Source organism: Phalacrocorax carbo, chromosome 1 (genome assembly GCF_963921805.1).
Source record: "Phalacrocorax carbo chromosome 1, bPhaCar2.1, whole genome shotgun sequence".
Classification (NCBI taxonomy): Eukaryota; Metazoa; Chordata; class Aves; order Suliformes; family Phalacrocoracidae; genus Phalacrocorax; species Phalacrocorax carbo.
The window spans coordinates 15,749,987-15,768,515 of NC_087513.1; the positions used below are offsets into that span (position 1 = coordinate 15,749,987).

Genomic DNA, 18,529 nt, shown 5'->3' on the forward strand with positions numbered 1-18,529 from the left:
AATTGATTTAGATACAATCTAAATTGCTGGGAAAAAAGGAGTTATACAACCCAAATTTTCTGATTTTTTGGCTCAATGGTAAACAAACAACAAACTTGCCCTTCTACTCAGAAAAGTTGTATAAGAGGGAAGTAAAAGTATTGCTGGAGGCACGATGGCTCCCTATTCAACCTTAAGAGACCTCTCTGCTCCAGCCAGAGGCAGGGGAGAGGACTGCGCTTCTGATTCCAGAAAACTTCACCATAAATTGAAAATTCTAGAAAGTCTATTCAAAAAGCAGTTAGGAGTACTCAGATAAAGATTGATAGGGAAAACATATTGAACAAAATATGTTACTTAAAAAAATCCAGCTGACTTCACTCTCATATCCTTTGAACTGCTGGACTGTGTTTCAGCAGAAATCAGAGTTCCTTTCAACAAAATACCGTGCCACAGGAAAATACTTTTTAGAAATGCTCTATTGCTAAGTGTTTTTCATCCCTTATCATGAATTGAAAACAAACATCTTCAGATAACTGTGAAGGGTGTTTTAAAATCATTAACAATTCAGTTGGGCTATTAGTAAAACGGAAAAAAATTAATATAAGTAACATCCATGGTTAACAACTGTGATTTTAGTAAGGGTGACTTTACAGAGCATCTTTAATCTCAATATTTCCTTACTTCTGATCACCAGATTATTTGAAGGCATGCAGCTCTCCACACGTGGTCCCTCTATCCACCAGGTTTAAGACAGGAGGAACATCTTTCACTCAAGTGTTTGCAAATATCACACAGAAGGTACACACCCACAGGACCCTCACGGGGCTCTCATGGACAAAAAAACCCCCCATACGTTACCAGGTAGAGATGCAACTACCATGGCTCAAATGCATCCTCACAGTTCCTGCCTTGACCAGCTCAGCACAGATACTATTTCATTAATTACAGTAGAATTAGAGGACAGAGGAAGAGACACATTTGTGAGTCCCTTGCCTTCTCCTGCACCATCTGAGGCCTGGAATTTCCCTGCAGACTGCTTTGCGTGATGACCTAGGAGCCTACCACTGCACGCTCACCATTAATAACTTTAACTTGCACAAAAGCTGATTAGAGTGAGAAAAGCTGAAATATTGTAGCTGGCGGCTACCAGCATGGAAAGGAGGAGGAAGCAGCCTGCCTACCACTTTGGCTGTGCATGTTCTTGGTAAAGATAACGTAACAAAGACTTTAAAATCAAGTGCTAAAAAGGCCATTTGTGGTAGGCTACAGGAGCCCTTTTTACATTACAGTATGACTTGAAGGGTCCAGCATATGGTAAATAATCTTTACACTAGGTGCCTTTTACACCCATCTAACAGCACCTGTGTTTAGAAGGTACCTGCTGCAATTTAAAGGTATGTAGGAGTTAAAAATGTAATTTCTTCAAGTTATGAAAATCCTGTCCAAAGGGACACAAGACATTCTCTCTGTTGAAGAGCTGACATTTTTTGAGATACTGAAGTGAACTGAAGGCTGCAACATCTTTGGTAAATTTGCTTCTAAACAAGCCTTTTTAGTAGCTTTAGAGATAAAATTTAAATAGCGAATCTTTATTTGAGAAAGGATTATGTGAAATATAAATAGAGGATGATTCCTTATACCAAATTCAATTACAAGTGCTTAATTTTAATACACAAACATGCAAGTGCTGAAGCACAGACGTGCTCACACCCTAAAAAACATCCTCTTCTCTAGAACTGAACTGACTGTAAATTCACTCATTTAACCACAAGCAGCGTGCAAGCCAACTGAGCAGCTCTCCTACAGCGGACTGTAATGACAGCGCAGCTATGCTCCAGTCTGTGCTTGGCAACAAAGAGCACAGGAATGAAATCTGATGCCCAACGTCACAACTTAAGACACAGTCAAATGGCTATTATTTTCACTGCCAGAACTAAACTTTATTTCCATGTGTATTACATACTGGTATTTGATGCCAAGTACATTAAAATTGCTTCAACAGAGGATTTAAGTGAGGAATAGTTATTCTTCACTAAACAGGTTAAGAAGGAATGTAAAAACCTATAAGAAAAAACTGTTTAAGCTTTGTTTTGATTTTGGCAAACCAAACAGTTCTCTTCTGTTCTCTCCTCAGATCTTTCAAAGTACCGAAAAAAGCATCTTTTCATAGTCATGCAGCTCAAGGAAAAAAAAAAAGTGTCTTATAAAATCCATTTCTTATGCTAAATATGGTTACAAATAAGAGTATTAACACAAAACTCCCAACTCCTATTTTTAAATACAAATACTGTATTATATTATGAAATGGGGATAATTAAAATATATCGATGACTACAAATCTAGTAATTTAAAGCAAACGTAAACATGCTGTTTGCTTTCAAGTGGAAGAATTAGGATATTGTATGGTTCAAGCACTGCAGTAATTTCTGTCAACTCCTTGATGGCCAGAATGTCAAACCGCCAAACACAGAGACACATGTATTCAGATCTGAATAGCACCAGGTGTTTTTCTTGTTATTCTTTTTTTTTTCCCCTTTTAAAGATATTAACATTTAATAAAATGAGTGACGTGACAGCTTTCTGAAAGTGACACGCACAAGTAGACAATTTGCTTCAAGTCTCCAACTAATAAGCTAAAAGTTTTAGACAATATTGAACAATTACTAATGTTATTCTCATGGTACACAAGAAAACAGTGCTTCCACAGTATATCCTCAGTTCTCAAGTACAAAAATATCAGTTATGGGTAGTCAATAGTTATCAAAATTTTTATTGGTACAGAATGAAAGCAGCATTTACTTTATTGTTTTTAAACCATACATCATAAAATTCCCTAGTACACATGTGGAGGAGTGAAATAGGCTCTGCACTATTTACCTGCTACTGATCCTAGGTCCAGATTTAAAATCTTTCCTGGCCAAATACAAACAATATCATTAATAGCAAAGGGAAGGCAGTTCCTCAGTGTGAAAGGTCAGCATTTGGAATATTACTAAAGCACTATTTTTGAAACAATACATCACTTAAATGTATACTTACATACACTACAAGTGGAAAACAAATTTTTATTAACAAGAACTATTGAGACTGGGCATAAATGTCTTAACCACAAACCCTGGAAATATTATGGGTGCTTTGATGTGGGCCTTTTTGGCGAGAGAGCAAGAAAAATGAAGTATGGCTTTTCAGTCTTCCTTTAAAAGCATGTTTTATAAAATTTTGTAGGCTTAAATTATTTTAGAGGACCCCTAACATTTTCCTGCAACATCATTTACTAATCAGAAGCATTAATTACATCAGTATAGTAAGCCATTGGCTGATAGTCGATCACCAGCATAATACAGGAGCCATTTGCTTTTGCTGTTGTTTTTTGTTTTTAAGTAAGGGAGGTACTTTTCTAGCGAGAGCCATCCTACAGTACTACCAAACATTTCAGAGGTTACCACATAGCTTCTCAAATAAAATCCACAACAGTTTTGTATTCCAGCAGATATTCAAACCAAGCATATGCAGAGAGCAAATACAGTCAAGTGCAGACAGTTCAAAAGTCTCTCTCAAACATATTGTTTTACAGTTACCCTCTGCAAAATAAAAGCCCCTCCTCACCCCAGTGAGACGGGGCGAGAAGGGGAAACAGGCCTGCCATTCATGTACGAGTTTGGCTAGCATAAAGTTTTATTGAAGTTGTTAACAAAAATAGTTAAACATTTTTACAATTTAACATCCAGTCTGACAAAAGGCAAATCAATGAAAAAAATACAAAAAAGTAAAAAAGTGCACTACCCAGTCCAGTATTTTGCTTTAAAGTCATGTCACTTACAGTATATGAAAAATAAACCCAGAAGTGTAATTACTTTAAAATACACCGCTTCCATATTTCAGTATTTTACACATATATTCTATAGTGGAAGAGGAGATCTCTTAAAAACTTTACTCTTAAAATATTGAGGTGCATATGCCAAGTTGGATAGACTTGGCAAGTTAAGTTGCAGTAGAGAATCCTTTCGAATTTGGCATTTCATTTACATACCTTACAGTGCCAGCAAGGTCTGTAGTACCTAAACCTTCTAGTAAGAACAGTAATTTTCTTTAATGCAGATTTACTAATACAGACAACTACAAGAAACGGTGAGGTCAGCAATTCTATGGGATCTTAGGGAGATACGAGTCCTGATTTAGTTGTCAAATGGTACAATGTCACAACAAACTTTAAGGCCATGTTTTATTTGCTGATTAATGGACAAAAGGCAATGGATTTCCCCCCCACCAAATATTTTCTTGAAAGTCTGTGCTCATAAAAATCATGAAAAGTTGGAAAGACTTAATTATTGAAACTTTAAATATATTTTACACAATCTTGTTTGTACAAAAATACAAGTTAAATATAAACATAAAGCAATCATGATAATTTTATGTAAATCCATTTTGTGATATTCTGTTATATATAAAAAAGTTTCTCAGCTCTGTCTCATTTGTGAAAAGATCAATACCAGATTGAATCACTATTGGCAAAGGGCCCTAAAAAGCACACTTTAGCATTAAATATGTTTTACAATGTAGAGTACCATTTCCTGATTTCATCTTTTCTAAAGACTGGCAAAAGATAGGGCAGTATGTCCATAAACCAACAAATAATTTGGCTATAATGTCATAAAACACAAACACACAAATCTGTACAATAAACCCAGTAGCTATGCAGTACATACTTGTTACACACACATACACAGACATGGAATGAAACTTAATGAGATGCCACTTCTAGTTCACTGTTCTTCAGCCTGGCATTTTGTCTGACTTCATCAAATGAATATGACTTCGTTACCTTTCCATTCTTAAATACAGTATGAAGGAGATCCTGCAAGAGACACCACTGTTTTAGCAAGAGTGATTTGGCAAATGAAGAAACAACATAGGTTACACAAACTCAAAAATCGAGCACCCAAATCAAGCCTGGTAGGACTAGAGCTTTAGACTGTCAACGCACTAAATCTTTACAGCTTCTTTTGACACCTTTCTCTAATGGATTTAGGCCATCCTGTGTACAGACAAATGCTTTGTGCTGAGCAGTCCCTAAAGTGAGTTATCTGCATCTGGCCTAAACCAGAAACACAAATGCCAAATATAAGCTGCTAGAGCAGCTAGTAAGAAGGAGAAGCTCGACCAATTAAATACAATTCAATTACAGAGGTTCAAATGAAGTCTATTTCCTGTAGAGGAACCATGAAAATAAATTAATAAATAAAATCTATCTTCGCAGTAACTTTGCACATACATTTTGTAAAACGGTGTTTGCAAGCACTTTGTGATATGGCACACTGAAAGAGCAATAAGCACCGCTTTGTACAGTACAGTTAGCACAAAAGCAATGTTGAGCAGTCACTGTGCCCGATGACCTATTGCAAGGACCTGTGGCTTTAGGGAAATGGGCCCACAAAAGAGTACATTTCCCAGGGAGCCCCAGAACCTATACCACACAAATAACCTTCTCTAATATCCCAGGACAGAAAATTTCTTAATGAATTATTTCACCTGTCAAAAATGAAGGAACTATATATTACAAGCCTTTTTTGTTTGCATCCAGAGCACATTATCTACAGTGTATATAACTCTGTTTTCTGTCTTGAAATTTCTCGGAGAGATTCAGTTTTATGTTGTCGCACAGAACGGTACGCCCAGTAGAACCCCTCTGCCTACCAGCACAGAAACGTGCTTCTGTACACCAGAAAGCCCAAGAACCTTCTAGCCTCTAAAGGCTGAAGTGCAAGTTGATAACTTATTTTCAATCCTTTTAATTCAGGAAGAGACTCAACATTGCATTGCACACTGAAAACATAAGAGATATCCAACCGAAAGCCTGAAATTAGCATAAAATTTATGCTTATTTTACTGAAATAGCATTTCATTTTGCAATTGTAAATAATTAACAGGGAAAGTGAATTCCTGCTTTAAATTTACATCTTCAAAAACTGGGCATCTACTCCATGTAAAGAGCACTAACACCTGAAGGAACTATTGAAAAATCTCAGTGGGGAAATAGCAACAAGTTTCAGTTACATCTGTCCCTCTCCTGACTCCAACTCAGGTCACTACTCAAATTGGGCAATACAGCCCATACTACCTGGGTAGCATATATTCTGCAACACTGAGACATCAGTTTTGGCAAAAAGCAGCAATGTTCTCTTGTTTCTGAAGATAAAAAAAGCCACAGATCTCTAATTGTAAAGCCCAGACATTCTACTGGCATCCTAACATTCTGGTGTCACCAAATTTGGCACTGGGGACACTTCTCAGGTAATAAGACAGGAGCTGAAAACAATAAAAAATAAATTCTGAAATTAAGTTATAACCTGCTTTTTCTCAGTCTATTTTTGCGTGAAGAATGATGTAAAACATTTTGAAAATTCATACCTGTCCATACTCTTCAAGATCTCCTTTGCCTTCTTCAAGTGTCACATAATCTCCAGTAGGTGTCCTATGCAACGACAGTCTGCCTTTCTTTGACCTTTTGTTCGGATCGGCAACCGGATCCTTGAAGACATTTACCTAAAATGAAGAGTGTTTTTTTAAAAGGAAAGGGCTTTGTGGGGCTTGTGTACTAATGCAAATGGTGGCAATGTAACGGGAGATATCAAACATGTTTTCAAGTGGGTAGGCCTCTGTTGAAAACACAATGGTAGAAGCTGTACAAAGACATACCCCGAGACCGTTGGTCACCACGTAACTACATTTGAAGGAACAGTTTAAGAGATCTCTGGTTAGTTTCTGCAACAAAGCTCCACCAGATCCAAAGGCAATATTCTCAATACTCCATTTATTCTTCTTCATTCCCTCCACAATCTAATAAGAAAAGGAAAATTATGATGGAGCATACTTTTAGGCCATGCCATTTTTCCATAAAAATATTACACTACTTCAACAAGATGCTTTTACAGACAATTAAACCAACTAACATTCAGTTTCCAGGAGATGTACATAACAATTCTGCCAATACTTGGCATGCTGTTTGCATTTTTATTTGTGATTCCAGCATGGCATAATTATAGAAAGTTTTTGCTGTAAAACTATTATCATGCCAGCATATATATATTCCAAACTAGGGTAGCACAGTAATGCAATGCCCAGACCATCAGAGCTCTGAAGACAATAGACTTCACGGGAGTATTTCGGCGCTTTTCAATCTGTCAGAATTATGGAAGACCTCAGAGCATAGCATGTATCCTGAAACAAAGCAGTCATCTTGCTCATCAACTCCAGAAAGTTATTACCCACTTTGACCAATGACTTCAACAGAGCAGTTCTCCTGAAAAATCACATTGACTAAAATTAGATTAACAATTTCAAAGACAGGAAATGGAAATCCATAAAGCTGCTCAAAAAGTTTGCTTTGCCACCTTCTCAGGCAGATACAGATCAATGTGGACTGCACTGCTATCAACAGACAAGTTAAAACTTACTATATCATTTCCACCCTCTTCCCTCATTCTGTCCAGACAAACATGACATCCTCTAGCCTGAAGTAATGGGTGCTAGTTTAGTCATGCTCATAAATGGCCAAGATTTGTTTCCCTTACCTGAAACATTTATGACAGCCCGAAATGATGGTTACAGCCCCAAAAAGAGAGTGCTTGAATTCTGATCTCCCAACCATTTTACTAGCAAAAGTAGGTGAGAAAACCTCACGGTGGGTAAAATAGCAAAATCGCATCCATTCAGAAAAAAAGGAATGTTAGCAGCAGAGTGGAAGGAAATAATCTATGGGGAACAGCGCAGACTTTAAAAAATCAACATTGTCAGATATCTGGTAGTCTTTTGTGCACTCTCAGCCTCCTGCATCAAAAGGCAATGCCAGAGTAACACTGAACAGGACCGTTTCAGGAGCTACCGATGTCAAGCCACTTTTTTAAGGGACAGCTAAGGCAAAATTAAAGTTTCATACGAATAAAACAAACAAAATAAAGAGACAATTTCAATTTCAGACAGTGGCAAATGGCTAACTAATGTAAACAAAAGAGTATAATAGTATTTCGTTTATCCATTTAGTCACATGCAGACTGTCTCTTCATAGATACTCTCAAAGTCTGAACGGCTGACAGAGGCCAGCCAACAAGAGAGGCAGACTGCAGAGCCGTAACATTCTGAGGCTAGGCTCTGAACACCTTCCCACTCCATTTTTAGCAGAGATTTCCCCAGCAGAGATCTCATCAGTGAGTTTCCATCATGCTAATGGTACCAGCTTATTCAGCCTCATCCAAGAGGCCAAGCTAAATGAATCTCAGGTCCTACCACCATGACTTTCCCATAAGGGAATGCTTTGGAAGCTCTGCATTCTGAAAAAATACCCCCTTGATATGTGACAATCCTGTGGATTTCAGCAGTAACCGTCATATCCTTTCAGACAGTGACCACGCACAAAAGGAACCCATGTTTTCAGGTGATTAGGTTCTCCTGGAAGCATTTAAAAGGGATACCCAGGGAGAAGAAAGGATTGAAATGAATGAAATCCTCCCTTAAGCATCTCAGAAGTAACTAAAGATGACAAAGGAAGGGTAAGAAAAGGGATTTTGTATACCCTCTCCCTAAGCATAAAGTCCAATAGTACTGTAAAAAACCAGACCTGACTGGGCATGGATAAGGCTTATCTACACTGTCTTTTGAAAAGGCAAATGCAGGTAAACTCCACCAGGACTCTGGTCAAGTTGTCAAGATGCTGACCAAGCCTGAAGCCAGGCAAACTGTTGGCCAAGCCTGAGCCAATGTATTCTCCTCCTTTCCTCACCCAGTTTTATGTAGATCAGGTCTGACACTGAACTTGCTTGAACATGCCTGGAAGATGTGGCACAAACTTCCCTGCATAAACAACATCCTACCTAGGCACACAATACTTAGACTTCATGTTTACTGATACTTGTAGGTTAACAGATGCTACAAGTATAGCATAGCTGAGCCATGGCCACTTAACCTTCTCGCCTGGGTGAGAAGAAATGTGAACCCCCTTTCAGCTAGTGTTCCTGCTCTCATTTACAGATGGTTTGTTCACTCTCACTTACCCTGGGTGTGCCAGAAACTTCAGTTCCCCTGGGTGAAGAACTGACTTCCACCTTTCCACTCTCTCCCAAAATATTTCTTTACCCAGACTGATCCTTGGCTGGTGAGGGGTGGAAGGGAAGGGAAATCAAGACTAAGTTGAAAGGCAGCTCTGACTATCAGTGACCCTCAGCAGGGGCCCAAATAACAGCTTTGTTAGCTATGGGGAAGAGATGGCAAACAGTAGCAGTAATAGGGAAGAATAAAGGAGAGATCTGGAACAACTGAAGCCTCCCCCAAAGGAAAACAATACCGAAGAATTTCTTGCCTCACACTTTCAAACCTATACGGGGAGAACAGTCCAGGTGTCAAGGTTTTGACCAACTTCCTCTGACCACTATGAGCATGATTAATATTTCAACTCTGACTACAGATTAGAGGATTTACTTTGTATAAAAATTTAAAGACATCTGGAAATTGAATGTTCAAAGAAAATCCTTTGAAAGTGTAATATATTGTGGAGTTAGCAGATTGGAATGATTTTAAGTGAAAATGCTAGAAGAAAGTCAGAAAAGGTTCCTTACCTGTTCTACCAGCATCCCCTATTAAAACAAAGAATTTTAAAATCCAGTTTATACTCTGAGGTTTTTTTTTTCTATATTGTTGTTTCAGCTAGTTCGGACAGTTAAATGAGACTGATTGGTCATTACTCATTCTAGATTTTCCTATTGTACCCATTACCTTTCATCTGATCCACAACATTAAATCATACCTAGATTATAAGACTGATATGGAGTAATTAGAATAATCACTTGCATAGGCTATAAGAGGGGGAAAAAAAGACGGCCGCAACAATACATTCATATTTGTTCATGTAACCTCCTTTTTGAAAAGGATGAGTTATACTTCAGGGTTGGGTTGTTTTTGGGGCATTTTTTGTTTGTTTGTTTAGTTGAGGGTTTGTTTTTGTTTTGTTTTTTAAGTGGCAAGCTATTACCCAGTGTTCCAAAAGTCAGCATAGTAACCTTGGTTTTGCCAACATAAGAGGTTAAAGAGATCCATGAAATTTAAAGATGACTAAAATTAGGCTGCAAGATCATGGTCTTTTTGCTCCAGCATAACTTGCTAATGTCAAATGAGAAGTGTCTCTTTCCTTCCTGCCTGCTTCTCCCAGCTCAAAACAACAGTCTATTTTCTCTCCCATATTGCGCTGGTGAGTACTGGCTCCTTCTCTGGGCCAATTTAATTCACTAAACCACAAAATCGATCACTTTTGGCCGAGTTAGTTTGCTGCTACATGTATAGGCTAAATTAGTTTAATGTCCAGCGATTCAATGACCAAAGCTGACATGAGGTGCACAGCAGGATTAGAGCCAGGAAGGGATGAGAAGGTGGCCCCTAGGAAGCAGTGAGTTATGTCTGCTCTGTACGTCTTGTGGAACTGGATCTTCAACTCTCTTCTACTACATGTTACAGGTAGGCTTTTCCTCATAATCAGTTACAATTTGATGAGGAAAACATGTAAACAGGCAGATCATCTGAACAAAGAATTGCTTTTTCTGCCTCTTATCTCCCATTAGCTGCTGGGATTATTTTCCTGTTCTATTTAGAACTTGGAAAGCAGTGCATTTTTTCCTGTAGTGTAAAGTTTTTAAATACTAGTTTTAATATTTTGATTACAATCGATGCTGTATGAGCATCCTTGAATTTTGTGCAGTATAACTTACAGAAAGCAACCTTTGAATTCCTTACAAGAAAGAATAGTCCAGTTTTCCTTGTCATTACCCATGAAAATCTCGACCACAACATACTTTGCCTAACACAGGCATCAGTCCTGTTAAACAGTTATTGAGAACAAGCAGAAGTTTATTTAAATAATAAAAAAAAGTTATCTTCCCCTAGTATCTAGTGATTAGGCTTTCCTTCCAGCTATGAACCTCTCACACCTGTGTTAAGCACATTAGCACAGTTGTATATTCTCAAAAAGCCACATGGGACAAAAAAATAAAGTAAAATAAGATTTCCTTTAAAGGCTACTGGAGGAGGAACAAAACTGTAGTGCGTGATAAACTAAGTTGGCATATCAGGTAACAATCTCAATATTAACTGCTCTCTGTGGACTGAGTCACAAATTTGAGTTCTGCCATTGAAGTTCACATTATGCGACCACGTTAGATATGCAGACAGTTTCAGACTAAAAAACAAGCGTGATGTGTCTCTCACTCTTAATTTTGAGGAACAAAAGTCAACTTTGTTAAGAGAATTGAAGGATGTGTCAATCTAGAAAGCTAAGACAAGCATCAATAAAATCAAGTAAAATTTATCTTAAATTTATCCAACTTACTTTGTTTTTGAACTAATAGAGCTGAAGATGAATGATCAAGGACAAAACCTGATGAAGGCAAGTCCTCCTCCTTCTACATGCCCCTCATCATCTGTAATTACTGCAGTCTGTACCTTTGTAACCACATTATATCACCTAGTATCTCCATCTGGTCAATAGTGGTGAATTTGTAACTAGTTTCAAGCATGCAACATTTACTAAATAACTAATTTTTGTCTCAATGAAACTGCACTTTTGACTCAGACTACAATCTAGTCTGTTATACATATTTTCTAACCTTTCAACAATCCTTATTCCTCTAGTTGCCAAATCAATGAACTAGCCTCCCTTATCCTTGGTTTTAAAAAGCCTCCTTCAAAACTACACCTCCAATATTTGAGCGCAAGCACACTTCAGATGGTACATAACTAATGAGCCAAACCAGTTAATTACTACTATTGCTATAGCACAGCAATCATGCAGTGTCCCTCAGATATCAACGGAAGGACCAAACACTGCCAGATTTTGATTTGAATTAGACTTGACAAGCAGGATGAAAGCAAACAAAAGGAGAGACAGTGGGAGGAGATCGGTTACAACAGGGGAATTAGGAAATGCCTTTTAGGTTTTTTTATGCATCTTAATAATTCCCTGTGGAGTTTTAATGAATTTGTTTTATGCATTAGGATATTGCTGCCAGTGTCTGGAATGAAGGGCAGGGTGGGGTCAGCAGCCTCTGCTGCAATATCTGACTAGTCATAACAGAGTCCAGATTAAATATCAACATTGCCAGTGTCACCCTGACACATGAACAGGATCTCCTACCTCTTGCAGTGTGTTGATATCCACACCATCCCCTTGAATAACTCTGAGATATGGTGGCAGCAACTTGTAGCCTTTTGAGTTCTCTGTAATGGGAAACTTCTTCCCTAAGATCTCCAAGACCTATTGAAAAGAGAAGAGAGACAGTTCAAAATAAAAATAAAAACGTGCTGTTCCAATACAGAAACACAATTTCCACATCTGAGTCTTGCTCTTTTGCTCTCAAAAAAAAAAAAAAAAAAAGAAAAAAATCCATAAATATACCCACATATCATGCTCTAAGTCTATCCACATAAGCACACAAACAAAAAGCATGCCAGCCATTGTGGTGGAAGCCATTAGATTAAAGCAGTCACAGACCATATGGCCTTTATGAACTTGTACCTGAGAACTGATCAGAACCATGCTTCCCTCCTTTCTCTTTGGTCGCTGTGAGTTTTTGCTATTATATGTGTCAAGTGAAGATTCTGTCGTTCTTTTGACCTCCCTTAAGAGGTTTTCTGCGGTTTTGTTAGCCACCAATACTTAAAATGAAACACTGCAATTAGGAGTTGTTTCTTATCAGCTCTAATAAAGTCTTTTTGAAGTTCCCATTTGTGATATGTCACTTGTCCCAAAGAAAAGGGTTAAAGCTGTACGGATCTAATGTGATCAAGTACGAACATAACTAAAATCTCCCCTAATTTCTTATTATAACAGTGCTGCCAATTACTCAAATTGAGAGGTATCAACAGCTTTTGTTATACAACTGCAATGATCATTATGCTCTCTGCAGCGCTACGAGGGAAGAAGCATTTTTCAGCTTGAAGGTCATGTGCCACTGACTTAAATGCACATCTTAGAAAAGGGAGAGAGTGCTAAACTTGTATTTGTAGTATAAGAGAGCGAATTACATTAATACAGGATATCAAGATGCCTAAACTTGGTGTAAAGAAGTCTTATTGGCCTGGTATTTATTAATACTCAAGTTGTTTCCCATTTTATTTGTTATTAAGTGATGAAAGTTTATCTTTATAGAATCATTCCAGCATCATTAGATGAGCAAAACTGGTAACAGTTGTAAAAGCTGCAAGAATGGGTTTGATGAAAAAGATGAAACTATTCAGACTGAAAAAGCTTCCCTATCTATATTCAGATGAGGTAAATGTAAACATTTTTCATAGGCCCAAATTATCCAGCGTCAACTATATATTAGGCATACCAAGTTAGAGCATTATGTTTCCTATGTTTGTTAGCCAGTCATTGCAAAACAAACAATTGCCCTTCCCAATCTTGTGTACAAATGACTTCAAGAAAGGATTACCTTTAAAACAGTGTCAAGGGGATTCCCAGAATCTGGTCTAATAATAAGTGGTGCCTCTGGACTTCGGGCTTCAATTATATGCCTTAAGTCATCACCCCATATTTTTTCACAAGCATTGTAAATGTCGTAGCTGTCACTAACCACAGATACAGGCACTGAAGAAAACTGTGTCACTATGTGTTCAAAAGCATCTTTTTCATGATCTTTCCCCCAAGCTGTTATGGTACTGTAAAGTCAATGGAAAAATCCATATTAGAGCAGCATTTATATGTTAAATCACACATTCTGTATTTCCTACCAGAAACAGTTCAAGATAACAATAGGCAATATAATTACAAGACAGCATAAACTACATGCTTATCAGCTCTTTGTTGCATGGATAGTAAATATACTATATACTAAATAAACAGCACCCTGGATTTATCTTTGGCAACTCAAACACTTGACATATGAAACTTCTTTCATAAGTAAGTGTGACTTTTTTTTTTTTACATTTGTTTCTGTTAAATCTGAAATTCAGACAGTTAGGGAACTACAGATGCAAGAACAGAACATCTGCTCTGGCAACTTCAGATTACAAAGCAGGAAGTAGAGAACTCGCAGCATGTATTAGAAAAATCTTAGAAGAAAACACAATTTATATTTTTTTAATAGTGATTTAAAACCATTATGCTCACTCATACAAACATTCTTCTAGAGGAACCACAGGGCATTACCCTTGGTAGAAGGGTACAGGCAAGAACATAAAACAGAGGTGTTAAGAGAGGTAATAAGTTATTGAATGCCAGCTGGTCTGCAGTAGCTGTCCTCTATGTGGCTGACACTGACCAGCTGACATAAATGACTTCAGTAACTTGTGTGTGAACACCTGAAAATGCTCTCAGGCAAAGCGTAGGTGTGCAGTAAGAGCTAGGGGGAACTGAATTTTTACATAAAGTGCTAGCATTAACTACTGTGTGGACAAGCTCCAGATCATATTAGTGAAGAGATAAAACAAAATTTGTTTCAAAGAAGTTGGGGCAGCCTGAGGAACAACCCTGGTGGCATGCCAGAGGCAAGCACTACACTCACAACACAACCTCATGTTGGAGATTGGGGAACTGTAGAACAATTCTGGAAAAATTTGTGTCTCTTGCACGAAACTCTTTTTGTGTATGAACTTGGAAAGGGTGACTGCAGTCTGCATTTGGTGATGCAAACTTTAACTAGGACAGTTTAAGCTGTCTGCTCTCATACCACCACTTCAACATGCTGTGCAAAAGATGCTTGATCTCTGATTCTATGTGTTTGTTTTCATTACAAAGAATTTTATAGTTGCTTGGGCCGTCATTTTTGGGTTTAACTGTAGTATTAAGCTAAGCTAAGAGAAGTTGTTTCAGACTGTGCTGGTTTTGGCTGAGGTAGAGTTAATTTTCCTCACAGTAGCTAGCATGGGGCTATGTTTTGGATTTGTGTTATCAACACAGTTTTCAGCAAAGGGATGTGTTAGTTACTGCTGAGCAGGGCTTACACAGAGTCAAGGCCTTTTCTGCTTTTCACCCCACCCCACCAGCACAAGGAGCACAAGGTACACAAGGAGCTGGGAGGGGACACAGCTGGGACAGCTGACCCCAACTGACCCAAGGGATATCCCATGCCATATGACATCATGCTCAGCAATATAGAGCTGGAGGATGAAGGAAGGAGGGGACGTTTGGAGTGATGGCATTTGTCTTCCCAAGTAACCATTATGTGTGATGGAGCCCTGCTTTCCTGGAGATGGCTGAACACCTGCCTGCCCACGGGAAGCAGTGCATTAATTCCTTGTTTTGCTTTGCTTGTGTGTGCAGCTTTTGCTTTACCTATTAAACTGTCTTTATCTCAACTCACAAGTTTTCTCACTTTTACCATTCTGGTTCTCTTCCCCATCCCACCCTGGGGGAAAATGAGTGAGCAGCTGTGTGGGGCTGAGTTACCAGCTGGGTTAAAACCATGACACAGACAAAATTTGTCACTTCTACTGTTCAAGCAGGAGTTCTAGAACAGCACTACAGCAATGGTCCAGAAAGGTATATGAAGCAGTGTTCCTTTAAAGATGATCACTACCCTCTGAGGGCTATTCGCATAAACCTTTCCATTATCTGTCTTGCAATCCTAAGTGAAAATACTCACTACTTAAGAGCACTAGATTTTATACTCAATAAGAAAAAAAAAATAGTCATCCCTTCCTTATATTCTGCTTGTTTCAGTATGCAGACATGCAAGTGAAATCCAAGGATTTGCATTCACTCGTGACCTTGTACGGGATTTGGACATAAAAAGTGAGAGTTCTTCATCTCAAATGTCTGTTTGAGATCAGTTCCTTATTCTCAATAATGCATTTGCAACTCTTAGTGATAGTTCAAGGATTTACCGTTGGCTGAATTAGTCATGCTGATGGGAAACTTTAGAGCAACTGCGTCTTCTGGAGGGAGAACATGATCTGGGAGAGTCCAGAATTGCAACTTACATGGTTTTTCATTTTCAATTTTATGTTTAAAACTAAATTTAAACTTAATAATGTGAATCCTCAATATCTACTTTAACCTGTAAGCCTTTAAGTCCATTCTAAAAACAATCATCCAAATTTACTTAGACACTGATAAGGTTACAGTTAAAGACATTTAAAACATATTTATAGCTAAGAACAACCATGCCACTGTTGTGCACCTAGAACATACAGAGGCATCAGTATTGAACTTCAGCCTCAACAGCTGGATCAGTCATGGCTAATACTATATAAGTGAAATAGCTTAATATTTCTGGATACAAAGATAGATAAGAACAAACTACGTTTTGTTAAGCTATTTTTAAAAAGGCTTTAACAGCCCAGTATCTTACCTGTGTTCAGCAGCTGGAACAGAATATCCTGGAACCGGATCCTTTGTACCGTAGTACTTTTTAATTAACGCAATTCCTGCTACAGTGTCTGTTCCTTTGAAGTTCACTAAATGGGCTGAAGCTCCTATTCCTGCAGTCTGACAAAAATGCAGCTTTCAGTTGCCACGCCAAGTACAGAAGCCTAAATCCAGTCACCGCCTAGCACTTCTTTGTAACAGCAAAACTCTGACTCAGTTTCCGTTTCACCAATAGTCCCTTCATGTATTTACACAGGAAAGCCAGCTTCCATACAGAAAAAAGCTTTCCCAGTCTAATGCTCACAGTTCAGACACATACCCCCCCTCACCCCAGAGCTCCCCCCTCCACAATAAGTCCAAACACAGTGCTCTATGCATTCACAATTTCACTGCTGAACAGGGACACAATTGTTAACAGATACGTGCTTCAATCCTTTATAGTTAAGAACAATTAAACTTCTCAAATTATTAGACAAATAGTATTACCTCTTGTGAAGAAACTCCTCTGTAGCCAAAGTCATGCAGTTTATACTCCAGTCCTTCTAAGCTGCCAGAAGTCTCTAGCAAATATTTGGCCAAAATCTTTTTCTGCTCTCTAGAGTTCGTAGCCACTGTGATTGGATACCATGACTGCACAAGAATAGTCTAAAACAAAACAAATCACATTATTAGGTCTCTGTTTGCTTAGGATTTAAAAAATCCCCACTTTGCATTTAATCAGGCACAAAAGAGTATTTATTTTCATTGCCCATTCAGAAAGTGCTGATGCCTCCATCAGTTTGCTTTAGGTCTAAAATAATTAGCCTTTATAATACCTTTATAAGGTAGGCCAGCTATTGACCATCTCAGGAGTTATCACTTCCAAGCTACAGACAAATAATTCCCCCCATCCCCCATCCTCCTTTCCTTGTGGATAAAAGTACTGTGTGAATTTCCTGTAAAATTATTACAATCTTTTGCCAGGTAGGGAGTAAAGGTCTGCGTAAAAGCGCTACAAAAAAATAAATATTCAGGCTTACTTAAAGTGGAAGACGAAAGCTCCCAGAGATTCCCCATAAACCAATAAGGGATGCCGCCTTTAAGGGCATTAATATTTACTTAGCAAAAACATGTTAACTTTCCAAAACTGACCTCTATCCAATTTGTGAGCCAGTAGCACTCTGGATCTGTGTTTTCTACTGTGAAAAGAACGTTTCCTCTGGGAATTACAGAGCCCTCAGGAACAGCCTTTATTTCTATAGGAAGATGGCCATCGTATTTCTGTGCAAGAAACAGTAATACTGTTAGACAACAGAAAAGATTAGGACCTACCTCTCTTTTATTTGTCTACTATGGATAAAAGTCTGGCTATGAGCTTATTGATAAAGCTGTTGTCTTCTTCATTTCTTTCAACCCTAAAAATAATTTGGTTTGTTTGCACACCCACCAGCACCACCCCCCAACCCCACCCGCCAAAATCCACATTTATCAAAAAAGAAGGAAAGTCCTGTAACCTAAAAAAATAGCCTCTTTATCAAACCAAATTATGGTTATCAGTTGTACTCCTTGCACAAATTGAGTCAGGAAGGCTTAAATATTCTATAAAAATACCTCAGTTCTACCCACAAAACAAGAAATATTTGCTACTCCATTTTCTTCAGTGCTTTCATAGGAAGTAAGCTAAAGAGTTTAGCTATTATCTAGGCCTTCAAAAAAACCCTCTAGTTTTGCTTAGTATAGGTGTACGCTTTGTTAATTTATTAAATGGATCCTGTTCTAATTTCTATTTTAAAGAATATTTTATCATCTCAATAATTCAGCAAACATGAAATCTAATATTGAAGTGTCATTCTCTTGCCAAATTCAGTCTTTCATCCCTGAAGGACTAAACACTGTCTGAAATATGCCTTTTGAAAAAGCGTAAGTTGCAAACAGCAACTCTAAAAGAGTAATTGTAACTTTCTAAAAGAGCTCTGCGAGCTAAACTGATAATACTTAAAATGTTTTGTATATTAATATTTTTTGACAGAAAGCTTCTCATGACATATTCTTTCAAGGCAACAAAAAAATGCATCAATTAAGAGAAATTACACAGATTCATAAGTAGCATCAAAACACCTAACACACCAGAATTCTCTTCTACACTACAGTTTAAAAGTTTCTTCGAAACTGTAATATGCTGAAGAAACTCTGTTTATATACCGCACAGGGTTTAGTTGT

The 18,529-nt window shown here is 37.9% G+C and overlaps 1 protein-coding gene across 2 annotated transcripts in view; it reads right to left on the reverse strand.

Moving 5' to 3' along the window:
• Positions 1-2,736: 2,736 nt before the first annotated feature.
• Positions 2,737-18,529, reverse strand: part of NAMPT (nicotinamide phosphoribosyltransferase) — a 30,736-nt gene continuing 14,943 nt past the window's right edge. The window contains exons 4-12 of one of the 2 annotated variants that reach the window (XM_064444844.1): positions 17,462-17,590; positions 16,817-16,975; positions 16,314-16,450; positions 13,455-13,680; positions 12,155-12,274; positions 9,591-9,608; positions 6,679-6,819; positions 6,391-6,525; positions 2,737-4,837 (exon numbers count right to left, since the gene is read on the reverse strand). In XM_064444844.1, coding sequence (XP_064300914.1) covers positions 4,724-4,837; positions 6,391-6,525; positions 6,679-6,819; positions 9,591-9,608; positions 12,155-12,274; positions 13,455-13,680; positions 16,314-16,450; positions 16,817-16,975; positions 17,462-17,590 — 1,179 coding nt within the window. In that variant the 3' untranslated portion in view covers positions 2,737-4,723. The remainder of the gene's footprint in view (positions 4,838-6,390; positions 6,526-6,678; positions 6,820-9,590; positions 9,609-12,154; positions 12,275-13,454; positions 13,681-16,313; positions 16,451-16,816; positions 16,976-17,461; positions 17,591-18,529) is intronic. The other variant, XM_064444853.1, reaches the window with a different exon arrangement.